Source organism: Citrus clementina, unplaced genomic scaffold (assembly GCF_000493195.1).
Source record: "Citrus clementina cultivar Clemenules unplaced genomic scaffold, Citrus_clementina_v1.0 scaffold_2, whole genome shotgun sequence".
Taxonomy (NCBI): domain Eukaryota; kingdom Viridiplantae; phylum Streptophyta; class Magnoliopsida; order Sapindales; family Rutaceae; genus Citrus; species Citrus x clementina.
The window spans coordinates 7,872,414-7,896,384 of NW_006262688.1; the positions used below are offsets into that span (position 1 = coordinate 7,872,414).

The 23,971-nt window shown below is 32.6% G+C and overlaps 3 protein-coding genes across 3 annotated transcripts; 1 reads left to right on the forward strand and 2 right to left on the reverse strand.

Annotated features, from left to right (window-relative positions):
* Positions 1-1,748: 1,748 nt before the first annotated feature.
* LOC18050777 (signal peptide peptidase) lies at positions 1,749-8,038 on the reverse strand. The gene is made up of 12 exons (XM_006446211.2): positions 7,826-8,038; positions 7,618-7,733; positions 6,188-6,303; positions 5,945-6,096; positions 5,755-5,840; positions 5,052-5,179; positions 4,329-4,379; positions 3,318-3,404; positions 3,099-3,168; positions 2,542-2,678; positions 2,264-2,341; positions 1,749-2,086 (listed from the first exon to the last, which is right to left on the reverse strand). The coding sequence occupies exons 2-12, from the start codon at positions 7,655-7,657 to the stop codon at positions 2,003-2,005; spliced, it is 1,029 nt and encodes a 342-aa protein (XP_006446274.1). The 5' UTR covers positions 7,658-7,733; positions 7,826-8,038; the 3' UTR covers positions 1,749-2,002.
* A 1,890-nt stretch (positions 8,039-9,928) lies between these two features.
* On the forward strand, positions 9,929-13,783 carry LOC18050778 (pentatricopeptide repeat-containing protein At5g01110). Its single transcript, XM_006446212.2, has 2 exons — positions 9,929-12,391; positions 13,281-13,783. Exon 1 carries the CDS (start codon positions 9,939-9,941, stop codon positions 12,135-12,137), a length of 2,199 nt encoding a protein of 732 aa, XP_006446275.1. The 5' UTR covers positions 9,929-9,938; the 3' UTR covers positions 12,138-12,391; positions 13,281-13,783.
* Positions 13,784-16,655: 2,872 nt separating this feature from the next.
* On the reverse strand, positions 16,656-17,144 carry LOC112100735 (E3 ubiquitin-protein ligase RNF181-like). Its single transcript, XM_024190050.1, has one exon. The coding sequence runs from the start codon at positions 17,142-17,144 to the stop codon at positions 16,656-16,658; it is 489 nt and encodes a 162-aa protein (XP_024045818.1).
* Between the last annotated feature and the right edge of the window lie 6,827 nt (positions 17,145-23,971).

Sequence of the window (23,971 nt, forward strand, 5' to 3'; positions counted from 1 at the left end):
CAAAAATAAAAAGTGATAGAGAAACAGTAGATGAAAGAGACAGGCAAAGAAAAAGGAAAAGAATTGTTACTGTCGAAATAGCATCATTTTATTAATTTTTCAGAGCTTGACCTGGGATTTGACTCAGGATAAATAACAGAACTCTTGTGTCAATAATGTGACACTTGATAGCTTCGCTTTGTCAATCAAAAGTCCAAAATATAATAAACAAAAGCAACCCATAAAATGGGCTCCATGGATGTCTCTTTCCAAAACGAAGGCTCGAGATGTTATCTTCCCATTGGTGATTGGACCAATTGCCCTTTTGGGCCATTAATTTTCATTTTTAGCAAACCCAAAGATCCTTATAAAATCGGAATTATATAAATTTTGATGATATTTGTAATACAATTTGTTGAATATTGTATGGCAGTAAGACCTTCATATCGTGGGCCTTCGAATTATAGAGATTTTAGTTTAAATCCCCACTGCCACATTTCTTTTTCACTATATTAAATCATTTATGCAAGATTACTTATATTATTAGATTGAATCAAACCTCCCCTAGCCTAAAATCTTTGATCCATCATTTTACTTTAACAAAAAGGAGGTCTTATACTTTCAGACATATCAATAAATTACTGGGTTTCTTTACTCTTCATAATACTTAGTCTCTTTTATACTAAAAGGTCCATTTTTAGTCTCCATTGCCTCTTCTATTATTGACTTTTACTCTATAAACTTGAGGTTTTGTACTTTAAAACATATTAATAAACTAACCGATCTGTAAATAGTATTTAGTTTCTTCTCCACTCAAGGGTTTCCTCTAGTTTTAGGTTGATTATAACTTTTTTTTTTTTGAATCCCAACCGGCAACCCCCATATTTTTTTTAAAAATATTTTATATCGTTTATGCAATATTACCGCATATACTACATTAAACCAAGCCTCCACTAATCTAAATTCATGGGTACAGTAGTGAAATTAGCTAAATAATTTTTTTTGGAACCCCTTTAATAAAGAATTTAAAAAATTATAAATATAAATTTAACTATACTAAGGCTTAACTGTTCAACGGCCATTTAAATTAATAAATAGTATTCATGCGTAACCCTGACTAAGCCTCTTGCTCTCTAATATTTCTTCATCAAGTTTCATAAATTAATAAATTGTATTCATGCGTAACCCTGACCAAGCCTCTTGCTCTCTAATATTTCTTCATCAAGTTTTCATAATACCAACGCCAAGCCTCTAGCATCCAAGTCCCACTCATTATTCTCCTCCTCCACCTGGTCCAAATTTTTTTTTTTTCCATTTATTTCAATGCAACTACCATCCACTTAAAAAAATCAATTGTAAAAATTTATAAAATTAAAATTACATTAATCTAAGATCTTATTTGAGATTGAGGTACTGTATCTTTTAAGTTACAACTATTATGAAAAAAAAATTATAAATAAAAAATAAAAAATTACTAATACGTAGTAAGTATAATTTTTAAATATTAATTTGACAATTATTAAAAATATAATAAAACAACAAAACTTTTGACCAGATGTTATCGACTTGGAACATTAACGCACAAACAAAGATAGTTGTGAGTTCAACGGGAATAACCCATTTCTTTAAAATCATTATTGCACACATGTAAAAATTGAATTGGCTACATGTCACGTCAAATGAACCATGCAAACACCAGATGCATAGTCGGCAGACCCATTTAGAAGGCAAGAACATGTAACCGGGAAACAGAACAACTTTCTCCTCAGTAAGTATAATGCATTTAAAAAATTAAATTAAATAAAGAAAAAAATCACAAAATATATCTGAAATAGTTGTCTCACTATAGTTGTCTCACTATAAGAGGCTAAAATATTATTTCTTGCTTAATGCCAAAATCTTTTACAATTGTTTGCAGGTTGCATAAGTTAGCTTGGATTGAGCTTGCACAGCGTTGATCCTCAAAAGGAGAAATAAAAGATATTTCTTTGCTAAAATGGTCCATTGTAGATGGCATTTTAAATTATTCGACTTTCTTGCTAGTTTTGGCATCGCTACTTTCTTGTGACACAACCGCGGCAGTCTTAGACTCATCAAACTCCAACAACTGCATGTAACGTAAATCATTATATTAGCCATTAAAGTCATCGTAAAAATATAGAAAGCCACACTGCACCAGGTCTCGCTGTCAAGCCAGGTTGAAAAGCTTTTCAGATTATTCAAATACTCAAAACTCAATATAATCCGTTAACCAAGCACAAGATCATATGGTTGCCAAACAAACCTGTTTGACTTCGCCGTTCCATATGCAGTGAGCGGCCAAGAATCCAATTACAGCAGGCACAATATACAAAAGTGCAGGCTGAATACAAACACAAAAATCATAATGAGAGAAATAACTGAGATAAAGATATAATATAGAGCATACTCAATTACTCATCCTCAACCGATCCAACTTGGATATCCAAAAGAAAACAATTATCAATAACAAATGGGACTATAATTCCGAGGCACATGGGCATTGAGGGGGAAAACAAAAGAGAAGAAACATGCAATGGTCACCTGTGCAGCCTGAAACCAGTTCATGACAATGATTGTTAGGACTAAACCAACTGTATATCCCAGAAAAGCGCTCTTGAAGTACCGGCTTCCTTTCCCTCTGGACACATCAAATCGCAATGCTAGTGCCACAAAGATACCTGAATGCCAAAATGGTTTTTTGTTATATTAAGAACAAGTACTCACGTATCAAGGAAATTGATTGTACAGTAATGAGTTATATTTCTTTCCTTAATTGTGTTACAGTGGGTTTCTATTGTACGAATCACATACCCAGTTAGGTATTTTCTTTGAATACATAAACCAACATAAATGCCCGAGCATTTTAATCTAAATTCCATGAAAAACTAATCCAGAAATCCATATGGCTCTACTTAATGAAAAATACAAATTCTGTCTTGAACATTGCAAAAGGCTTACCATTCTAGTTAGTTTCATCTTATAATACACCAAAACTGAGTTCTATGATATTAACAAATGCTACAAAACATATAATTTACATAATTTTCAAAATAACATCATGCAGAAGTTCCCTCCAACGTCACGTTTCAATAACATACCAGGAATTACAATGTCGCCAAGTCCAAGCATGGAAAATGGTCGGGCAGTGTCTCTCGTTGGGAACAAAAGCTGGACCAAAATGAATAATCATTGAGACCAAAATAGTCTAACAACAAAACATCTAATCATATCATCACAAAACACATGTGAAAATCCGTAGGCCACAAGAATATCTCAATTACTGGAGATATTGAAAATCCATAAGCTTAAACACTAACCTTGATAGGAGCGTCAAAAGATTTTGCAACACTAACCATTACTGGAGTGAAGAAAACCCAGAAAATATCATATACAAAAAGTCCAGCCTGCAGTGCATTAGAATGTCAAAAATCACACAAGAGGAACTGCTGAGAGTGTAGGAAACATAGGTATTGGATAGCCATAGGCCAAGCATGATTGATCAGAAATACAAAGATCTATAATCACACATTTTCTATTCCCAGAGGAAATCTATTGCATAGCTTTATAGTAGGGTAAATAAATAGAAATACTAGAGCTTATAAAAGGAGGTGATTAAGATATGTCAACCATGGAATAGAAAAAAAAATGTAACAAGGATTCATACAACAAAATTTTCCACAGTTGGCAAAGCATCAGTCAAGTTTCCCATTATGGGGTAACCACCCATTTTTTCTACTAAACAAAGATGACACTGCACCCCAGATTGCATCACAAGAACATAAATAAATAAACCTAAACATTGTCATGCTAATAGGAAAGCATGAAGTAGGGTAATGGTAACAGCAGCAGAAAAGGTGGTAGTCCACGTTGTGCCATATCAGAATAAACTCAGATGGCAGATTATGATGGAACATTTAGTTGCAATGAAACCATGAGTCTGCACACTGAAATGTAATGAAGGCATCAACATCAAGGGAGTTCATCAAATTGGATACCTTATTGTTTTGGATAAACTATGGCGGTAATACAAAATATAAGACCAAAGAATCCTGTCATGCCGATGCACAGACACATTAGAATCCTAAAATATCTCTTGATGGATCATATCCATATAGGAGATTTTTTTTTTGGCCTCAGAAACACAATAAATATATTAGCTGTAGGAAATGTAGATAGAGAGGGACAAGATTTGTAATAGATCTTGAGAAATGGTTGTTTGATTGCCACAAGATTTGCAATAAATCTAAAATTTAAACTGTTCAACATATCTCTGTTCCTAAGAGTTACTCAGTGGAAAATGTAATTGAAGCCATAAACCAAGTTCTTACCAAAAGAATGGCACCAGTCTTGAAAGATCCAAGAGAAAGCATTTCAATTCCCTGCAAATTAAAAAATTCGAAATCCTTGACACCAAGAGCATAATGATAAAAATAAAAATAAAGCAAACTGCATAGAGAGAAATAAATATTTCGTAAGACAAAAATGCCAGGGATGATTATCAATAACATCTCTGATTTTTTAAACAAATAAACCATAAATAAATTAAAATAAAAAACCCTGTCCATGCTTGTGCAGACATAAACAGATTTACCTAATGAAATGCATAAAACTGGTGGGGAAATAAATAAATAAAAATTCTAGCAGAACTTCTGAAAAAGCGTCCTTTTCCTACTCAAGAGATAATAAGCAGCAATGGTGACAAATGGAGGAAATCCATGATGACTTATAAAAGAAGATCCATGCAATGCTATCATAAATAATTAATCAAAGTAGCAGCCCTGTTAATTTAGGTAAAATTAGAGTATTGATTGATCTAACAGATTGTAGACAAAGAATATAGAAAATGTGGTAACACCATACAAAATGGACACCACAACTCTCCAAGTAAAATAAAATTTGTGACTTGGAATATTTTTAAGTTGGAATTTGGACAAAGAAACATCTATTTATCATGAAATTAAATAACTAAAGATTCAAAATCAGATTTCCACAAACAAAATCAGTTAGCAAGAGGCCCTCACAACACATCTTCCAAAATGATGCAAACAAACCTGAATGCAGAAGGCAAGGCCCAAGGTATTGTTAGCTAGCCAATGTTTCTGTGAAGCATACCATGCACAAAAAAACGTCCCAGGGATTGCAGCAATGATCTGAGACCTTGTGAACTCAATCTCCAAAGCTGTGTAAGAAAGGTTTAAAGAAAAAAATCATTCTGCATAATAAAGCAAGATACTGTCAACTAAATCAAATGAAAGGTTGAAGGAACAAATGCCAACATAAATGCTTTAGCATGTTGAGGGATTCATCTCAAAAGATTAAAATCCGCTTTGCACTCAGCTAACAGTATCCATGAAGAGTGTATATAGATTCATGCTGGTTGATAAACATATGATTTTAACAAAGCTGTAAACTGAAAAACTGTCAGACTGCCAAAACAATATCACAAGCCAAAAACGTATTAAAATACTAGAAAAAATCTCATAGTGTTTCTGATGCTTTTATAACATCGACAGTGCTACTGCCTGTGTTGCAAAAATACCAAATTATCTCATCCATCCTTCTATCTAAATCAAATCATTAGACCATTTAATACCAGGAGAACAATAGTGACAGAAGCCAACGACCTAGGGCAAGAAAACAGTCCAAATAAGAATCTAAATCCACAGTTCTGCATTTGATGGAATATGTCAGTAAATTAATGAATATTATGGAAACAAGAATTTCTATAGAAAGAGCTTCAAGGGGACTACATACAACGGAAATAAGGGAAATGCCATATAATTAGGTCCTCATTCCAATGGTTTGGCAAGAAGCGTTTCACAGCTGGTAAGATAGTTGCCCTATCAAAATGGAGGAAATAATACATGAGATCACGACGTAAAAAGAACACAATTAATTAAATTTTCTATAGAACTTAGCAGTAAATTTGTGAGACAGAACGTACGAAAGGGCAATGATCCCAAGAACGAAAAAGTAGCAGGTCAATACAGCGTTGACCAGGTCTTTAGATAGAAACTTGAAAAGTAAGAACAGTGATAACAACATAGCACTTCCAACAAAAGGAAAGCGCATGGCATGTTCATTAGACATCGTCTCCTGTGTACAAAAATAAGGTATAGAAAAGGGATAAGTTAAAAGGGGACAAAAGTAGAAAAGGCTGTGGAGCATCAATGCCTGCTGTACTTACTGATGGTGGAGTTGGTTTGACAGATCGATAGCAGCCCACATAAACTGTGAGACATGCTGTCAATATAACATTTAAGTTTGGATCTACCTTCACAAGAAGTGGTGCCAATGTTAAACCTGCAGCCATGAATCATATTAATAAAAAGAAAAGGGTCAAGCTCCACAAAAGTCAAAAGTGAACTGTTCTACCACATAAATCATATCGAAGATAAAAGACAGATCTATCACATTGACACCCTCTTATGCTAGAAACTGTTGCATTAAATTTCAAGTAGCACATTCTCATCCAGTTAAAAAAAAAAAAGGAATAAAATAAAAAGACGGAAACACCAATAAGCTGTCAACAGAATAGAAAGAGAGTTGGATAACAGGGAGAAACGATGCAAAGACAAAACCTTGAACAATATCAAGGGATTTTGGATGACCAAGGAACATGTTGAAACTGAATACAGTTTGCAAAAATGCATGAACAGAGAAAGTAGATCTGCCCATAACCAGTCTCTCTTGTATCTGGCAGTCATCAAAGACACTTCAAAAACCTCTTCTAAGAATCAACAGCGTAGAATTCACACAAACTCAAGTAGAATTCAATGATGCCAAAAATTCCTCTTATATGCATATATCAACTTTTCACAAGTTTTAAGGATAGGCCTACATGACGTAACTCTCTTAAGAATATCGAGTAGATAAAACCACAGACTTGCTATATTCACAGTAAAGCATCACTAAATTAAGGTAGTCACTAATAAACATCTCCAAAAGGCTTCCTCAACTTTAGTTAACGTACAGTAATACCATGTCACAAACATGCCCAACCAAAGAAAATCCTATGGGACAAAAAACTCCCTTCCAGCGACGCAAATGACAATTCTCTAAATCCCAATCCTTCCCCATTTAGATTTAAAAAAAAAAAAAAAGAAGTAACAGCATCTGCTATAAGGACTGTTTCTCTCAACTTCTCATATATCAAGAGAATCAAGCAAAGGTGCAGGAAACAAGTTAGCCACACTCCATATGCTTGTTGTCAACACTAAACCTGTGCTAAAATGTAGTCATGACTCGCAACAAGCACCAGCATTTTTCTGTTCAGATGTAAAGATAAAATTCTACTACTTTCTTCCATAATATAGACAACTTCACATATATGAAACACAAACTCAGTTACAACAGAACAAAAACTCAGAAATGTAACAAAACTTGACCCCCCCCCCCCCCCCCAAATTAAATTTTTTATTCTTTTTTTTCCCACATCCAGTGTGGACATGCATTTGAAATTAATACAAACTCATTTTGTTTTAATTTTATTCGTAGTGCATGCACATTTGCTATTAACAAATTCATTTTTTCTTTTTAAACCGCTGAATCGCAATACAGTCAATCAAGAACGTGATCAAGTAACAACAAAACAAAAAGGAAAAAAAAAATGCAAACCTGCTAAAGCCAAATTCGCTATCCGTTCACAATTCTTCATTGTTTTTTTTCTGGCTTTATTCAATCAATTCAGCGGCCGAATCAACGAAATTCACAGAACCGAAAACCCTCGCAACCTGAACAATATCAAATTATCAATAAAATAAAAATGATGCAAAATTTATTTAATTTTGCAACCTGAACGAAATTCACAGAAACAAAAAGAAACCTGATACGAAGAGAAAGATTAAAAAAGGATCTGTCAGTCAAGTCTCTTCTTTTTTTTTCCCTTCTCTCTCTTAACGGTCGCTAAACGTTCAGATCGGAGACAAAGCTCGAGGCTTTTTTGAAAAAGAAAAAATCTAATAGGGTTTTGGTTTTGATTTTTCACTCAACTGGCCTTTACAATGTGAGGGCCATGAGGCTAGTGGTTACCGGATTAACTTCATTTTGCTCTTTTAATGGCTGTCTATGGCCACGTGTCTGTCACGTAAAAATAGTGACTGCCCACTGGGAAATGGGTTTACTGAGCCGGTCAACGTGGACTGGAATTGGTAGCATTGATTTTATACGTGGCGGGATTTTATTGGCTCTGCGGGAGATATATATGAGTGGGGCTGTCATGGAGTTTGATACCGAATGTATCTCGAATGAAAATGCACCGCATCCAGTAATTAAGTTGTTGACGTGTTTGGTTGTGCTTGACAAAGCCACGTCCTTGTGACGCCTTATGTCCAATCGCTTGTTGACAAGTCAGCATAAAAAAATCTTGTCTCGCAAGGCCCATTCGTTGTTACACTTTAAGCCCGTTTAAGATCCGTTGTTATCCTTTAAGCCCGTTAAGGCCCGTTTTTGAAGTCAGAGTTCAAGTCTCTGTTGGCTACAAGAGTAAGCTTTTAGTTGTTTTCATTATCATCATTCCAAACAAAAAGTTTGTGTTATTGGGAGAACGTTAGAATGAATAAATCTCGTTGAAATGGGGTTTAAATTATGAATTATAATTCGGATTCTATTATTTTAATCATAATTTGAATCTCAATATTATATATCACTTATCTATTGGATGATGAATGTAAAATTATCTATTACTTTATCCTATCATCTAATAGAAGAATGTTACATCAGTAATGACTCAAATGTCAAGATCCTTAGTACTACTATTAAATTATAATAAAGAAAATTAATAATTAATAATGTTAGAAATCTTAATATTTCAATCCATAATGTTGTTGAAGAATATGAGTAGAATTTTATATATAGGTGTGTGTGTATAATCATCTTTTAATTAGGATTCTCTCATTTTATATTTTTATTTGCTAGCCTCCCACATCAGTGGGTTTTGAACTCAAATCTCTTATTTTCAATACAAGAGAGTTAAAAATAAAGAGAAAGAGAGTAAAGATTACATTTGTCACTCTTTATAACACCGTATTACGTTGAAGTATAATGATATTGATATTAATTATCTTTCCAATTATGTAATTCTCAATATTGGTTTGTATCAAATTAAATCGAGTGATGATACGGCCATAAATTTTTATACAAACTTATATTATACAAACTGATTTTGTATTAATTTTTTAGTTTAATTAAAATATAAAATAATAAAAATAGATCATGTGGACCAAGTAATATTTAATTCAAATAATTTTATTATGACACGTCAATTTGTATAAAATAAATTTATACAAGAATTTACGCTTATATTATTAGTCAATTAAATCACTCCCTACACTTTTTGCTACTTGCTAGAATCACCCGCCCAATTTTTAATTAAGGGTATTTTAGTATTTTTATTGAAAAACATATTCGTAAAAGTATTTCAAAAAAACTCTATTAATTTTGGTTTTCAAATATCTACTTACTTCCTTATGTGAAACAAAAGGTAAAAAAATATATTATTATTTAAAAAGACTATTTAAATAAAATAAATTAATATTATTTTAATCAAATTAATATTTTTTCAAAAAAATGATAATTAAATTATTTCTTCCTCTCTTTAAAATAATAAATTATAAATTATAAATTAAAACGTGAGAAAATAACTCTATAAAATTAAAGAAAAATAATTATTTTTTATTTAAAAATCTTAATTAAAATATCTTTTAAAATTTTAAATACTAATAAAATCTTATTTCACATCCTTTTGTAGATACTCAAATTTCACTCGTCCTGACATTTTCCCACCTCCTCATTCCGTCCTTCGCTTCTCTGGGTCTCTTCGTGGTTTCTTTCTTCACTGAGTCAGTGCCATAAACTTTAAAAGAATCTTAAAAACGTCTCCGTTTCATTTCTATCTCCCAAATCCTCCCCCCCCCCCCCCCCACTCCCCAACCCCAAAAATGCCAAAAATTCAACGGCTACCTTTTCAAAATTTCACTCTCAGAGTCGTTAAATCCCGCGCAGCAGCATCTCTTCACACTCTAATAAACCCTAACTCTGGTTCTACCGAAGCCTCTCTGAATTCGAATCAAGAGCAAGTTTCATCATCTGGGTCAGTGTCGGATTCTCTTTTGGTTGAGAAAATCTTATTGAATTTAAAGCAGGGTAATGTGAATTCTTTGCGCAGCTATCAGTTTCGCTTGAACTCAGTGATTATCGTTGAGGTTTTGTATCGTTTGCGTGATAATTTACAAGTGGGTCAGAGATTTATTGATTTTATTGCATTAAATTTTCCAAATGTTAAGCATTCATCAATGTCCTTAAGTGCTATGATTCACTTTTTGGTTCGTGGTAGGAGGATATCAGATGCACAAGCTTTGATTCTTAGAATGGTTAGAAAAAGTGGCGTTTCGCGATTAGAAATTGTTGATTCCTTTGTCTCTACATATAGTCCTTGCGGGTCCAATAGTTTGATTTTTGATTTAGTAATTAGAACTTATGTGCAGGCTAGAAAGTTGAGAGAAGGATCCGAGGTGTTTCGTTTGCTGAGAAATAAAGGGATTTGTTTTTCTATCAATGCTTGTAACAGTCTTCTTGGAGGTTTGGTGAAGATTGGTTGGGTTGATTTGGCACGGGAAGTTTATGCAGAGGTTGTTAGAAGTGGGATTGAATTGAATGTTTATACATTAAATATTATGGTTAATGCATTATGTAAAGATCATAAAATTGATAGTGCTAAGATGTTCTTATGCGAAATGGAACAGAAAGGGGTTTATCCAGACACTGTGACGTATAATACGCTAATCAATGCATATTGCCGTGAAGGGTTTTTGGAAGAAGCTTTTCAGTTGATGAACTCAATGTCGGGTAAGGGGCTGAAACCAGGTGTTTTTACATATAATTCCCTTATAAATGGTTTATGCAAGAAGGGAAGATGTGATAGAGCGAAAGAAGTTTTGGATGAGATGTTGCAAATGGGTTTAAGCCCAGATACGGCCACTTACAATACTCTGCTGGTTGAGAGCTGTAGAAAAGAAAATATGTCGGAAGCTGAAGAAATTTTCTGCGAAATGTCCAGACGGGGTGTTGCTCCAGATATAGTTAGCTTTAGCACATTGATTGGAATATTCTCGAGAAATGGACAGCTTGATAGAGCATTAATGTACTTCAGAGAAATGAAGAGTGCAGGATTGGTTCCAGATAACGTGCTTTACACTATTATTATCAATGGGTATTGTAGAAATGGTTTTGTGTTGGAGGCACTGAAGATGCGTGATGAAATGCTGGAGAAGGGTTGTGTTATGGATGTGGTTACATACAATTCAATTTTGAATGGTCTCTGCAGGGCAAAAATGCTCACTGAAGCAGATGATCTGTTTAATGAGATGTTGGAAAGGGGTGTGTTTCCTGATTTTTATACTTTCACCACTCTTATTCATGGACATTGTAAGGATGGAAATATGAATAAAGCACTAAACCTGTTTGATATTATGACACAAAAGAGTATTAAGCCAGATATTGTGACGTACAACACATTGATTGATGGGTTTTGCAAGGTTGGTGAAATGGAGAAAGCAAACAAGTTATGGGCTGATATGATATCTCGAAAAATTTCCCCCAACTACATATCGTATGGAATTCTAATAAATGGATATTGCAGTATGGGTCATGTTACTGAGGCATTCAGGTTGTGGTATGAGATGGTTGGTAAAGGTATTAAGCCTACTCTTGTTTCTTGTAATACCATTATAAAGGGATATTGCCGTTCTGGTGATGCATCAAAAGCAGATGAATTTTTGAGTAAGATGGTTTCTGAAGGGGTTGATCCTGATAGCATATCATACAACACTCTTATTAATGGCTTTGTTAGAGAAGAGAATATGGATAAAGCATTTGCTTTGGTTAGCAAGATGGAAAATCAAGGGCTTGTTCCTGATGTTATCACATATAATGTTATTCTGACTGGGTTTTGTAGACAAGGAAGAATGCATGACTCTGAGCTGATACTTCGGAGAATGATTGAGAAACGTTTAAATCCTGATAGGTCCACTTACACGACATTGATAAATGGACATGTCAGCCAAAACAACTTAAAGGAGGCATTTCGTTTCCATGATGAAATGCTACAAAGGGGATTTGTTCCAGATGATGCATTCTAATCAGTTTCCGTTGCAGCCATTTGAACGTGCTTAGTTCATTTTACTCCATGCCAGATGTATACTGACGGTTAGATATTCATTATTCACATGTTTCTTTTCAATCAACGTAATATTTTGAGCTTAAACTGTTGGAGTCTCGTTTTCCTTACCCTTCTGTTTATGCTTTGGTGATACAAGCATGGGGAGTATATAAGAAAGGCGTTCGAATCGTTATACTGGGGCCAATCTTAGTGCATGTTATCCTTATGGTGATGGTGAGACAACTTTACGCACAGATAATGTTGTGATTTCAATCAAGTTTATAACTTGAATCAGTGAGGTTTGCACATATACACTTGCTAAGGGTAATTTGGTTTGAAGAATAGTTAACTAGGGAGTTTAATCTCATTAATTAATGCTAAGCTGCTTTAAAATGAACTAAAGGAGACTTAACTACATATGTCTAACAATTTAGGTAAACGTATGAGGGGTTATTTCTAAATTTTGGATTACATGATTACTTTGTTTATCACACTTTCCATGTCTTAACAATATTGGATGATCATGAGAACTAGTATTGGAGACTGTCTTTTGCTTGGTAGTAACTGAAAGATAGAGCTCAAACTAGGCATTAAACCTCCAGCAATAGCCTCATACCACATGGCTCTACCAGAACTTGAAGAGTTGTGGAAACAACTAAAATCATGCCAAGCTGCAAGCTAAAAGTATGTTATATCAGAATTCAATCCCTTATCTAATATGAGAATAAATCATTTTCTATTTTATTGTTATTTATTTATTTTCCATAAATGATGACTCAACTTATGGGCCATTATATTACTACCTCACCCCTGGAGATTATTTATATTTGTCATGTATTATTCTCAATCTGCATTAATCAAGGCTTGTCAGATCATCTCAGTCATTAAAAGCACATTTATTTAATGATCTAATCTTATCATGATTTGTGTTAAAATATAAGAAATAACTATTACTACCTCATATCATAGTTATTCTTAAATCACAAAATTAAAATGGCTGAATTTGAAGATTATAATGTTTTACCATCCTACCCTTCTAATTATAACTTTTGAGGACACATTATATTTTAATTTCTATAAACTCTTGTTCTTCATTGGTCTTAAATTTTCTTGGATTGTGCAGCAGTTGCCATCCTTCTTAGGGTGTCGTTATAAGAACAGTGTGGAAGCTGAGGGTAGGATACATTTTTGCATCGTGTAATAGTTCTCAAGTTTCTAAAGCACTTTTTCGACGCTGAAGAGAGCTGGATTAATCAAGATAGAAAAAGAATAAAGAGAGAAAGGTCTGCTATATTCATTATGCGAACCTCATCTTACTTGCAAATTCTATCTTTCTGCCGCAAGCAGAATTCATGGTGGTGGCCATAAGAATTGAGCAACGTGATGGCTCTGCTCTGCACATTTTTGTGATTGTCTCTTTGCTATGCTCTGTTAAAAATTTCACCAGAACTGTTGTGACTAGAGATGCATGATTTACAGTTATTGAGGGCATCATTTGGAGTCTTCAAGGAGGCTCATAATAAATCACTTACTTAAACATGGGCGGTAGAGATACTCTCTAAATTTTAGTAGGAGTAGGTATGGGAATAGAGATCTCATCTCTAGTTGGCACTGGTAGGATGATCGACTTCGGTTATTTAATTTTTTATTTTTTTTGGAAGTATGGTTATATTCTTGAATTATAAGAAATGTTCGTGAATGTTGACCTTCATGTCTATGCAAAGAAAATGTTGTTACGGGAAGTTTGAATGTTGAGTTTTCACGTTGTAAACAAGAAAAGGGTTAAAGAGGGGGCCAGTAACTCGGGACCAAGATTAATAAACTTTTTTGTCAAAAGACAGGCCAGCCAATGAGGCCTAATGTCATGGCTTGAATGGCCTTGGGCACTGCTTTCACCCTAGAGAATGGAACCTTTCATCTAGCGTAACCGAAGAATTAAGAAGAATAGAGGTTTCCTAAGCCGTATTTTTGCGATTACTGATATTTGAACCGAAGAATTTAACGCAATGACGACAGAAAAACTATTAAATTATATGGTGTTGAGGTGTTAAGTAAAAAAATTACTACTATTATTTTCTAGTAACTCAATAACACCATAACACCACACAATTTTATTGTTATTTTCATTTTCATTGTGTCACCATTAGCACACTTTTATATCATTTCTCATATTTTGCAACCGTGGGAATCTTTGTGAACAGAGGTATTTTTTCATATGTGATTGTCTTGATACCCAACCTTCCAGTTGTGACTTTTATCATTTGGGTTTTGTTACGCGATTTTCAAGTTTCAAAGTAACTTACAGCCATGCAAAATGGTGTTAAATTTTATTTTTTATTTTTTGAACTAATTAAGCATCAAGTTACTTATTACACAGATATTTGTAAATGACAACATATCATTGCACTGATATTTACAATCAAATATATATCTGGAACTTATATTATTACATTTTTATTCTATAAAGTACACGCCCGCCAAATACCTCTCCCGGGGAGGGATGTTTCTATTCCACTCGTATTTCGCAAGGAAGAAAAACGTTACAAACAATCTCCACACAATTATAATTAATTGAGAGAGTTTGAGTCCGTAGAGACTCAAACCATTGTCTTCATAATCATATTTGACTTCAAGGGTAATGATTCACCATTGGACTACAAGTCCAAGTGGCAAATGATGTTAAAATTAGTAAGATGATAGTGGGATCGAAAGCTTTTTACATGGACTGTAACTTAAGGGGACCATTATCATTTTGATTGTCATCTGACCCGAGGTGGTAACTTAACCCTTATTGGCTCGTCATTGCTTTTGCTTTGAGTGCTACACATTAATTAATTAATTTATTTATTTATTATAAATCTTAATCCCCACCACCATTGCAAGTGTCATATTTAATCATATTAACTTTCAAACTTCAGTAATAAATTTTTATTAAACACTTTAATAGACCTTAATGCCAATGAAGACTCTAGATTTATGGTAGATTTAGGTTTTTTTTTGTATTGACAATATAATTTTCTTTAAAGATCCAAGTTTTCAAGCAACAAATCTGCAAAATTTCAAACATAACAGCTAAGAAGATCTTTGCAATAAATTTACTTTATCATTGGAAATCTAAATCTGGTGATAAATGATTACCTAAAAAAATAGTTTGTTGTTGCTCTGTTGATTATTTGAATTAACTAAGAGTCAAGTAGTTATTTGATTTTTCTTTTTTAAAATTAATAAATGACCATTTTAACCCTGCGACATCAGAATAAACTAAAGAAAGTTAGCCGATAAGTGATTTATTATACACTTCACAAGTCTTACGTGAATCAGTATTAATTTTCAAAGTACTCTTGCAAATGAGATTGAATGTTCAATCTTCTTATGTATATTCAGTATTAAACTTTCGGTAAAAGTGAAATAGATCACGGCTCATATATTTTTTTGTAATAAATAATAATAAATTAAAGTAGTATAAATATAAAGCCAATGGCTGGACCGTTGCCACGTCACAACACTGCTTGAAGAATCCATTCCATGGTTAGGTTGGGATGACACGTAGCAATCAAGCACAATTTTCATGTCTTACTGCAAAAACTAACGAATGAGATTGATTGATTCTCACTATGTCGTTTAGTCATAGTCAGAAAAAGAATTTATTTTTAACTATTAAATAATATAGTTCGTTTGCTTGACCTGTTGATCGGGCGCACTGAATTAATGAAAATACATAAAAGATCAATTATCCAAACATTTAGGATGTATTTTGAATTGAGTTGTTATATTTTTTAAGTTATAATAGCTGTAAAAAAAAGTTAAAATTATGAAACAAAATTTAATAATATGTAGTAAATATAAATTTTAAATAATAATTTTGATAAAATTATTAAAGATATACAAGATTTTTCATGATCCAAGTAAAAAACTACATCAACATAACTTTCAAGATACAACAGTTAATGTTTACTAAATACTTTAATGTTGTAACTTGGAAGTTACAGCTGCCCAACCTCAATCCTAAACGCACCCTTAGAAAAATATTAATTATCCAAATTAATACTTAAAAAATACAATAACGATGTGCTTATTTAATAGGAATACTTATTGATATGCCACCATCATTTACTTTTATATGTATGGTGTTAGTTTGTTAATTTTATTACTAATTAATAATTATTAACCTATGACTTTTACAAATTAATCAATAGAAAACGCATAAAACTATACCCTAATTGAATATAACCTTCAGTAAACATACCACTACTCCTAGGACTACCTGGCGGCCATGGTTTTACTGAAAAAAGAACTCAATCGAGAACAACAACATTAATCAATCCTTAGATTGCACAATCTTTATAAAGAAAGGATGTAAAGATTTGCATATTTTAAGTAAAACGCAACTAAATAGTCAAGTCCAATTGGTAAGAAAAGGAAATGTTTATAAAATATCGAGAAGAGGGCAGAGGTACAACAAAATCACGTAAAAAAAGAAACCTAGATAGCTAGCTTGCTATATCTTGATCTCCTGAAAGTGCAACTTCTTCGGCTTGCATGTGGCTCTGCACAAAGGACAAGTATTGTTTATCTTGAGCCATTTCAAAATACAAGAATCATGAAACAAATGCATGCACTCCATAATAGCTCTCGCTTCGTGTTCTTTCTCCATCTCTTCTTGGCAAACCCCACAAACAATGCCATCTTCTCCATCAACACTTAATGCTGTCGTGCAGGCAAGCGCTGGATCAATTGTGGGCTCCAATAACTTTGCGAGATGAATGGAAACCTGCAGTTCCACCTCCATTAATGCAGTCTTGAAATCTTTTTGTTGAGTTTGAGCTCGTGACATGGCTAAGTTTTTAGTCATTGTTTCTAATCTTACAAATTCAAGCTGTTCTTGATCACCACAATCGAAAGCTGAGCAATGAGTGCTCCAGTTACCGAGTCTGAGGAGCAACTCCGCTTTTGATATAGCAATCTCAAGCTCGTTCATCTGCTCCATTTATAGTGAAGGAGACAGGTTTAATTGGTTTACTTGAAAATGAAATCTAGCAATCTAAGTAAATGTAAAGAGGTCTTTGTTTTTGTACACAGAAAGGAATAGTACTGCCTATTCAATATAAAGCGGGAGTTGTATTATTACCCGTAAAAGAATAGTAAGTACTGTCTAGCCAATATATTAAGATTTGCAACTTTTGATAGGTGGCTGAGATTTGGTCCGCCGAAACTACAGAAATTAAAGTTTTTAGTTAAAAACAAACTAAAATTGGGAGATGCCTATGGCCTACCAATTGGGAGATGGTCCATTGCCCAGCCATCAACCCGACAAAAAAATTCGGTATTTCAGTTTAACGAAATTTCGGGCCACATATTATTTTTCTAAGATTTAGGATGCGGTCGTTAAAAAACACGGCAAAAATATTGTAATAAGTATGTGTTTTTGTTTATGTTTTGCTGTCCCATATCTTAGGGATGATTTCTCTGGTTGATTTCAAAAAGAGTTTTAAATGGAGATCAATTGGTGTGGGGTTATCCGCATCAACATTCCAACACTCAAGTCAGTGTAATATAAATGAAGAAGACTTTCTAAGAAACCAAAAAATTATCTCTCAAAGTGTAGTGAAGGGATGAGAAAAAGCTTACTTGTGATGAGTTCGACTTAATCTTCTACAGTGAAATTCTCCTAAGGGCATCTATGAGTACTTTTAGACCCATGATTTGCCGAGATAGACAATTCATTTCCCATACCAGGTACGGGCTTTTCATCAATCTTAGGATGAAATTCGAGTATCCAAGGGGTTCTTGCTGGTTCGGGTACATAGTGCATCCTCAACGGGCGATCCATTTTGAGTCATCTGCATTCGCATATGGGCATGTCGGAGGTGGTATCCCATCCGTACGGTCTTTTCCAAGTGATTCACGATGAAGCAAACAAGCCTTGTGCGCCTCTTGGACAGCGCAAAAGAAAAGTCACATTGAGTATTTTGTTAGCTTTTCTTCTCCCAGCTAAGAGAGTACTTTAGGATGCTCCAGAATTACTGCTGCCTTTCCATTAGATTTTTTCATGTGTACATGAACAATTTCATAATTAGTAGAACGACGCATAGCAATAAGCGATTAGTAAAAGGAGAGATTGTCATTTCTCTCATATTGAAATTAATATATATCATTTATTCTTTACAATTTAAGTTTTCCTGATAATTAAAACCCTAGACACCAGAATTTTATAATATTATCCTTATTTTTAAATAGATTTTTATTTATATTTATTATTAATTAAATAAATCATATAAATGGAAATTTAAATATTAAAAATAAAAAATATAGATTTTGGTGTGAATACAAAATTAATAATATGATATATTTTTCTTATTTTAATTTGTAAGCAGTAAGCTCATCATTTAACTTTTTTATTAAATTTCTCAAATTATTTGATAGACAACCAAGGAGATCAGCTAGAGTTTCAAAGCCTAGCAGCAAGCTTGTGGACTTTGTCTGACCATGCAAACCATGCCCATGCAAGCCATGCAATTGATCTCCCACGTAACTCTTTCATGCGAGTTAGTTGGAATAAGAGCACTTGAGGAATTGATATTGGAGTAAAAGACTACGTCAAAGTTGTTGTCTAGAATCAAGTTAATTTATTTTTTGTTTTATTTTTATCTAGTTGTTAATAAGGATTTGATTTTGCTAGATTTGAGCCAAGATTTTAGGCTACAAATCAGTAGTATCCTTTATGTTTATCTGTATAAATAAGCAGCAACCATGACGAATAAGAGGAAAAGAAATTAGTCAAAACAAATATTGGTTGTTCATACCATAAATTGAACGAACATCAGGCATTGCTTTTCTGTAGGGGTGGGCATATTTTAACCGAACCGATCCAAACCGACGGTTTGGATCGGTTTCATTAATAAAAACACTGGTTTCGATTTATTGGATTGGAAACCGACATCACTCGGTTTGGATTTTGGTTTAGAAGGATTTCAAATGGATTCAAACCGATCCAATCCAAAATTTACACTTTCATACACAAAGGAAATGTACACTTTCATACACAATAGCATATCTCTTACTATAAAAACAAAAAGATAAACCTAATTTTCCAAACACTCACGCCTCCGCCTCAACCTCCAGTGCTTCCTAATTCCTATCATTCTCTAACTCTCTCAATCTCAAATTCTCAATCGCTCATTCTCAAGTCTCCTGAGGTATGTTTTGATTTTATTTTTCTTGCTAAGATTTTATTTCATTTTAGTCAAAAGTAAAAATGGATTTTGGTATAATTGATGATAATTTATTTAATTAATTAATTCCATAACTAATTTTTTAATCTTTATTAATTATAGAAGCTCTCACCTCTTGTCGTTCTCAACTCTCTCAATCTCAATCGCTCATTCTCAAGTCTCATCGTCATAATTTCAAAAATCGGAACTTTAGGTATGTTTTGCTTTTGAAAGGCTCGAAGAAGAGGAACATGATGGACCATATATGAGTTTTTTCAATGAGAAGAAGGCAGAACAGACCAGGCCACCCACTGCTGAAGATTGGAAAAATGTTGAAATATTTATTGAGTTTTTGAAAATTTTCAATGATGTTACAGTTGATTTCAATGCTTCATTATCAGTGACATCTAACTTGTATTTTCATCATCTTTGCACCATTCAAACCCAATTGCATTTGTATATTGAAAATGAGGACGTGCTTCTCAGTAAAATGGCTGAAAAAATGTATTCTGTTGTGAACAAATATAAAAGCAGTATGTATTCTATTATTAATTAGAACTCAAACCGAATATCCAAACCGATCGGTTTGGATCGGTTCGGTTTATAAATTTTTTTTGTCTATATCAGTTTGGGAATATTTCAAACCGATAAGTTTGGATCGGTTTGATAATATGTCTCAAACTGATCCAAACCGAATTTGCCCACCCTTACTTTTCTGTATTTGATCGGGACCTATCATTATTTAATGAAAATTGAGCATTTTAGCTCGACTCAAGGAAGATGATCAGTTTTCACTCTACTAAAATCACTGTCTATTATTTATATCTCCTCCACTAATTTCATATTATTTAGTAATAAAAAATGAATAACAATCTTATTCCATACCCATTTAGTAATACTCTGGCATTTGACAGAGCATAAGCTGAGATGGTAAGCTGGTGCTATAAAGCTTTTTCTCATTGATTGTGACGTTGCATCATTGACACGATTTAATAGGTGACAACATAAATATATAATAAACTCGATTTGGAAGCCACAATGTCCTCCTTTCCTTTTTGGGAACTCATGCCCTTGTTCGAAGCAAACCTTTCAGTAAGGATCCGCATTCCTTTTCTTACTTTATCATGTAAACTTAATTTTAAAAAAATAAAAATGTATTATATACGTATTTTGCTTAAAAGATTACTACTATATATGATTTAGTTAACAGAAGTAATTAGTACTGTAAAGTTCTTTGAGGTATAAAAACTGATTTATTTTTTTAAATTTTAATTATAAAATTTTACCGTAGAAAACATATTATTTTCATAATTCGATATAGGGAGGGGAGCTAGGTAGGGGTAGAAACAAATAGTTTTTTTTTCGTATATATAATAGATATTATATGGGCAATAACTTTAACACACGGGCAATTTCCCCCTATAATTACCTGTATCTTTTCGGTTTTAACCATTTAAAGTTTTGTATCATGAATTTTGGCCCCTCTAAATTTTCCATCCTGACTTTTTCCCCGGAGTAATCTTTAAACATTTAAATTTAAGTGTTAAATCAAAGTTTCGGTATAAATTCTATTCAAATTTAAACCTAATTAAGCGTTGAGTAAAGAGAATAAACTTTTTTTTGAGAATATTAACAAACATGTTAAATAATCTAAATGACCACAATAAGCGATATTAACCGTTTAAAAATAAACGATCCCAAAACTAATTGTGTTTGCAGTATAAGCAAAATATCAGTTCTTTTAAATTGATCAAGGGGACTTTATTTTACTTTTCTAAGTGCACACCAAACTTTATTCAAATAAAAAAAAAGAATGGGGATTACATAAAAGATTATCAAGAAATTAAACTGATAATGTGGGACACCCCACTCATGAATCCGCATTTCAACAAGTTGATATATAGAATTTGTTTGTTCATCCCACCACTACAAGGACGAATATAAATGAAAATATTATACATAATCACTTTCAATAATTTATTTATAAACATATAAACGATCGAGCACATGATTCGCGTTTAATTTAAAAAAAAATAAGAAGCTAGATTGATTTGTGTATATTATATACTTTCCTTTCTCACGCTAGTATACATGCCATTTAGCAGTAGTCATAAAAAGACATTTAAATATTTTTCTCTTAAATAATAGTGTGTGCTTCTGACTTTTTGGATCATCTTCAATAATAAGTTAATGTATGTACATAATTAGCTCAATTATCCAAAATTCTTAAAAGAAAGTCAGTTTTTTAATGGGTCAAAATCAAAGGATAAGGATAGATCGAAAGATAATTATTGGGGCTATTTGGAGGCTGTTGCCTAGTGGTTGTTACCAAATTTGTCACATGCCAAAAGTACAAAAAAACTGCATTAAATTTATTTCATATTTTATTATATGTGGCACAAACTATATTGTAAGCCAATATGAGTTGTGCGTTCGTTTTCAATAGCAGAACATGGTATATATAATAATAAATAAATAAGTGTCTCTGTGTGCGTACGTGAGTGGGGAGAGGGTTGAAAATATAAATATTTAGGAGGTGTTGGAATGTGCCTTCCACAATTTCTAAAGAAGGATTGGTTCAATTAGAGATGGAATGAGTTATGAGAATGATAACTAAAAACTTAGAAAAATAAATATATGACTTCAATCTAAACACAAATATTAGCTCATATATAAGGGATATGCTAAAAGTTCAAACCAATTTTTTTAACTCTTATTTGTTTTAGAATTTGAACCTGGGTGCTTGGTTAAATAAATTTACTTGAAAATTATTTAATCACGGACCTAAGAGCAAATCGATGTGGTGGGCAAAGCCTAATTTGTATTCTAGTCCTCTCCCCCATCATTTAACTGTGATATTTTTTGTGCTCGATCGTTAATTCAAATGGTAAAGTATTTTGTAATTTCGCATAAAATTTAACAAAAACTTTTGTAATTTTGCATAAAATTTAACATAAACTAAGCTGAAGAGAAAATTACTTAATTAATCAACAAATCAAAATCAAAGTTTACAATGATAAATTGGACAATTATCTCTTTTGACGATAAGAAATAACCACCAAGGAATTTTGGGAAGCAAAAAGTGAAGGTAAAGAGCTCATTGATTTTGCTAGCAAATTTTGATTTGAAAGCTATAATACTAGTTACATGTGATTTTAATTAATATCTATATAAAACTGATACTTTTTGTTTTTATAGAGCCGATCTAATTTGAACGATCCACTATATATGTGATTCTGGGTTCATCAACATAATTATTACGGTAAGTAGTCAATGTTTCTTGGCATCTGAATGATCCACTATACATGCTATTTCTTAAAATTTAATACTAGATAACCAATCACAATACAGCGGCAAATTAAATGTGGTAAAATGTAAGTTGATTTAAATGTTTCAGGGAACCTAAGTGTCATTGCATATTGCTTGACTGAAGAGGGGACAATTTGAGGACATTAATGGGCAATTTCTCTTTTTAGCTTTGACAAGAAAAGTGTCTTTTCAAAATTTAGTAGTTGAAATAAAAACATTATTAATAATTTCCATTAATTGATTTTTGTAATAATCAAATAATAAAATTTAAACAATAAATAGTTCGAATGGTAGTGGATGAACTTTTTATTACATTTCTAATGTTACTTATTGTGCAAATGGTCATTTTCTTAAAATAATAAGACTAATAAATATTCGGCTTATATGGCCGAATTGCAGCGTTACTCTCTCCTTGTCCTCACCTCCCCTCACCAAACAGAAATAAATTTTTAAGTACCTTTTTCTTTTTGCTAAGGAAAGACTCTGACGTGACTTTTTACTAGATGAATCCATAGCGTTCAAGATTCATGGTATCAATAAGAATTTAGGATTTAAATCGATTTTGACATAAGATCTATAATTATGGCAGTCAGAAGAGCCGGCCATAATGATTGAGGGAGATGTAAAAGACCTAGAGAATAGCTCCAATATGCGCATATTATGTTGATAAGTGCTATCACTAATGTATGCATAGCATGTATATTTCGAATTTTATGTAACTATTACTTATACATTGGTTTTTTTAAATAAATGTATATTGGTAATAATATTATTTGTTTATTATATAAGTAATATGGTACTTTAAATATATTCTAAAATTTTTCCATTAACAGATATATATAATTAATACATTTTTTTTCTCTCTTTTTATCTTTCATGAAATTGTAATTTGATTGGTTATGAGTGTGATAGCCTATATTTATGTAAATTAATAGATCTCCATGTGTTTTCTTATTCCAAATTTATTGATCTATATTATTGTATTGTTGTATTTGTTGAACTAAAATAACTATTTTATTAATTACTTATGTTAAACAAGAAAAGAAAATTGTCTTTTAGATAAGCATTGATTACGAAGCCTAATGGCGTATTCAATAAAAATTAAACACCTAACCAACTTGATTGAGAGAAAGAGACTAAAAGCCGGCATGGTTGACAGAAAGGCCACTTGAAACCATCATAAAAGACAATTCAAGACTTTCTCCAAGTCAAATCCTTGCTCTCATTTTTTTTTTGCATAGAATCAATCTCCTCTCTCTTTTCTCTTCTTCAAAACCAAAAATCCCAATTATAA

Coding starts and splice junctions, on each gene's coding strand:
- LOC18050778 (XM_006446212.2), top strand. CDS start 9,939: ATGCCAAAAATTCAACGGCTACCTTTTCAAAATTTCACTCTCAGAGTC.
- LOC112100735 (XM_024190050.1), bottom strand. CDS start 17,144: ATGGAGCAGATGAACGAGCTTGAGATTGCTATATCAAAAGCGGAGTTG.
- LOC18050777 (XM_006446211.2), bottom strand. CDS start 7,657: ATGAAGAATTGTGAACGGATAGCGAATTTGGCTTTAGCAG. Junction 5,841..5,944: donor CTTGGGATCATTGCCCTTTC/GTACGTTCTGTC, acceptor CCATTTTGATAG/GGCAACTATCTTACCAGCTG. Junction 3,405..4,328: donor AGACTGGTGCCATTCTTTTG/GTAAGAACTTGG, acceptor AATGCACTGCAG/GCTGGACTTTTTGTATATGA.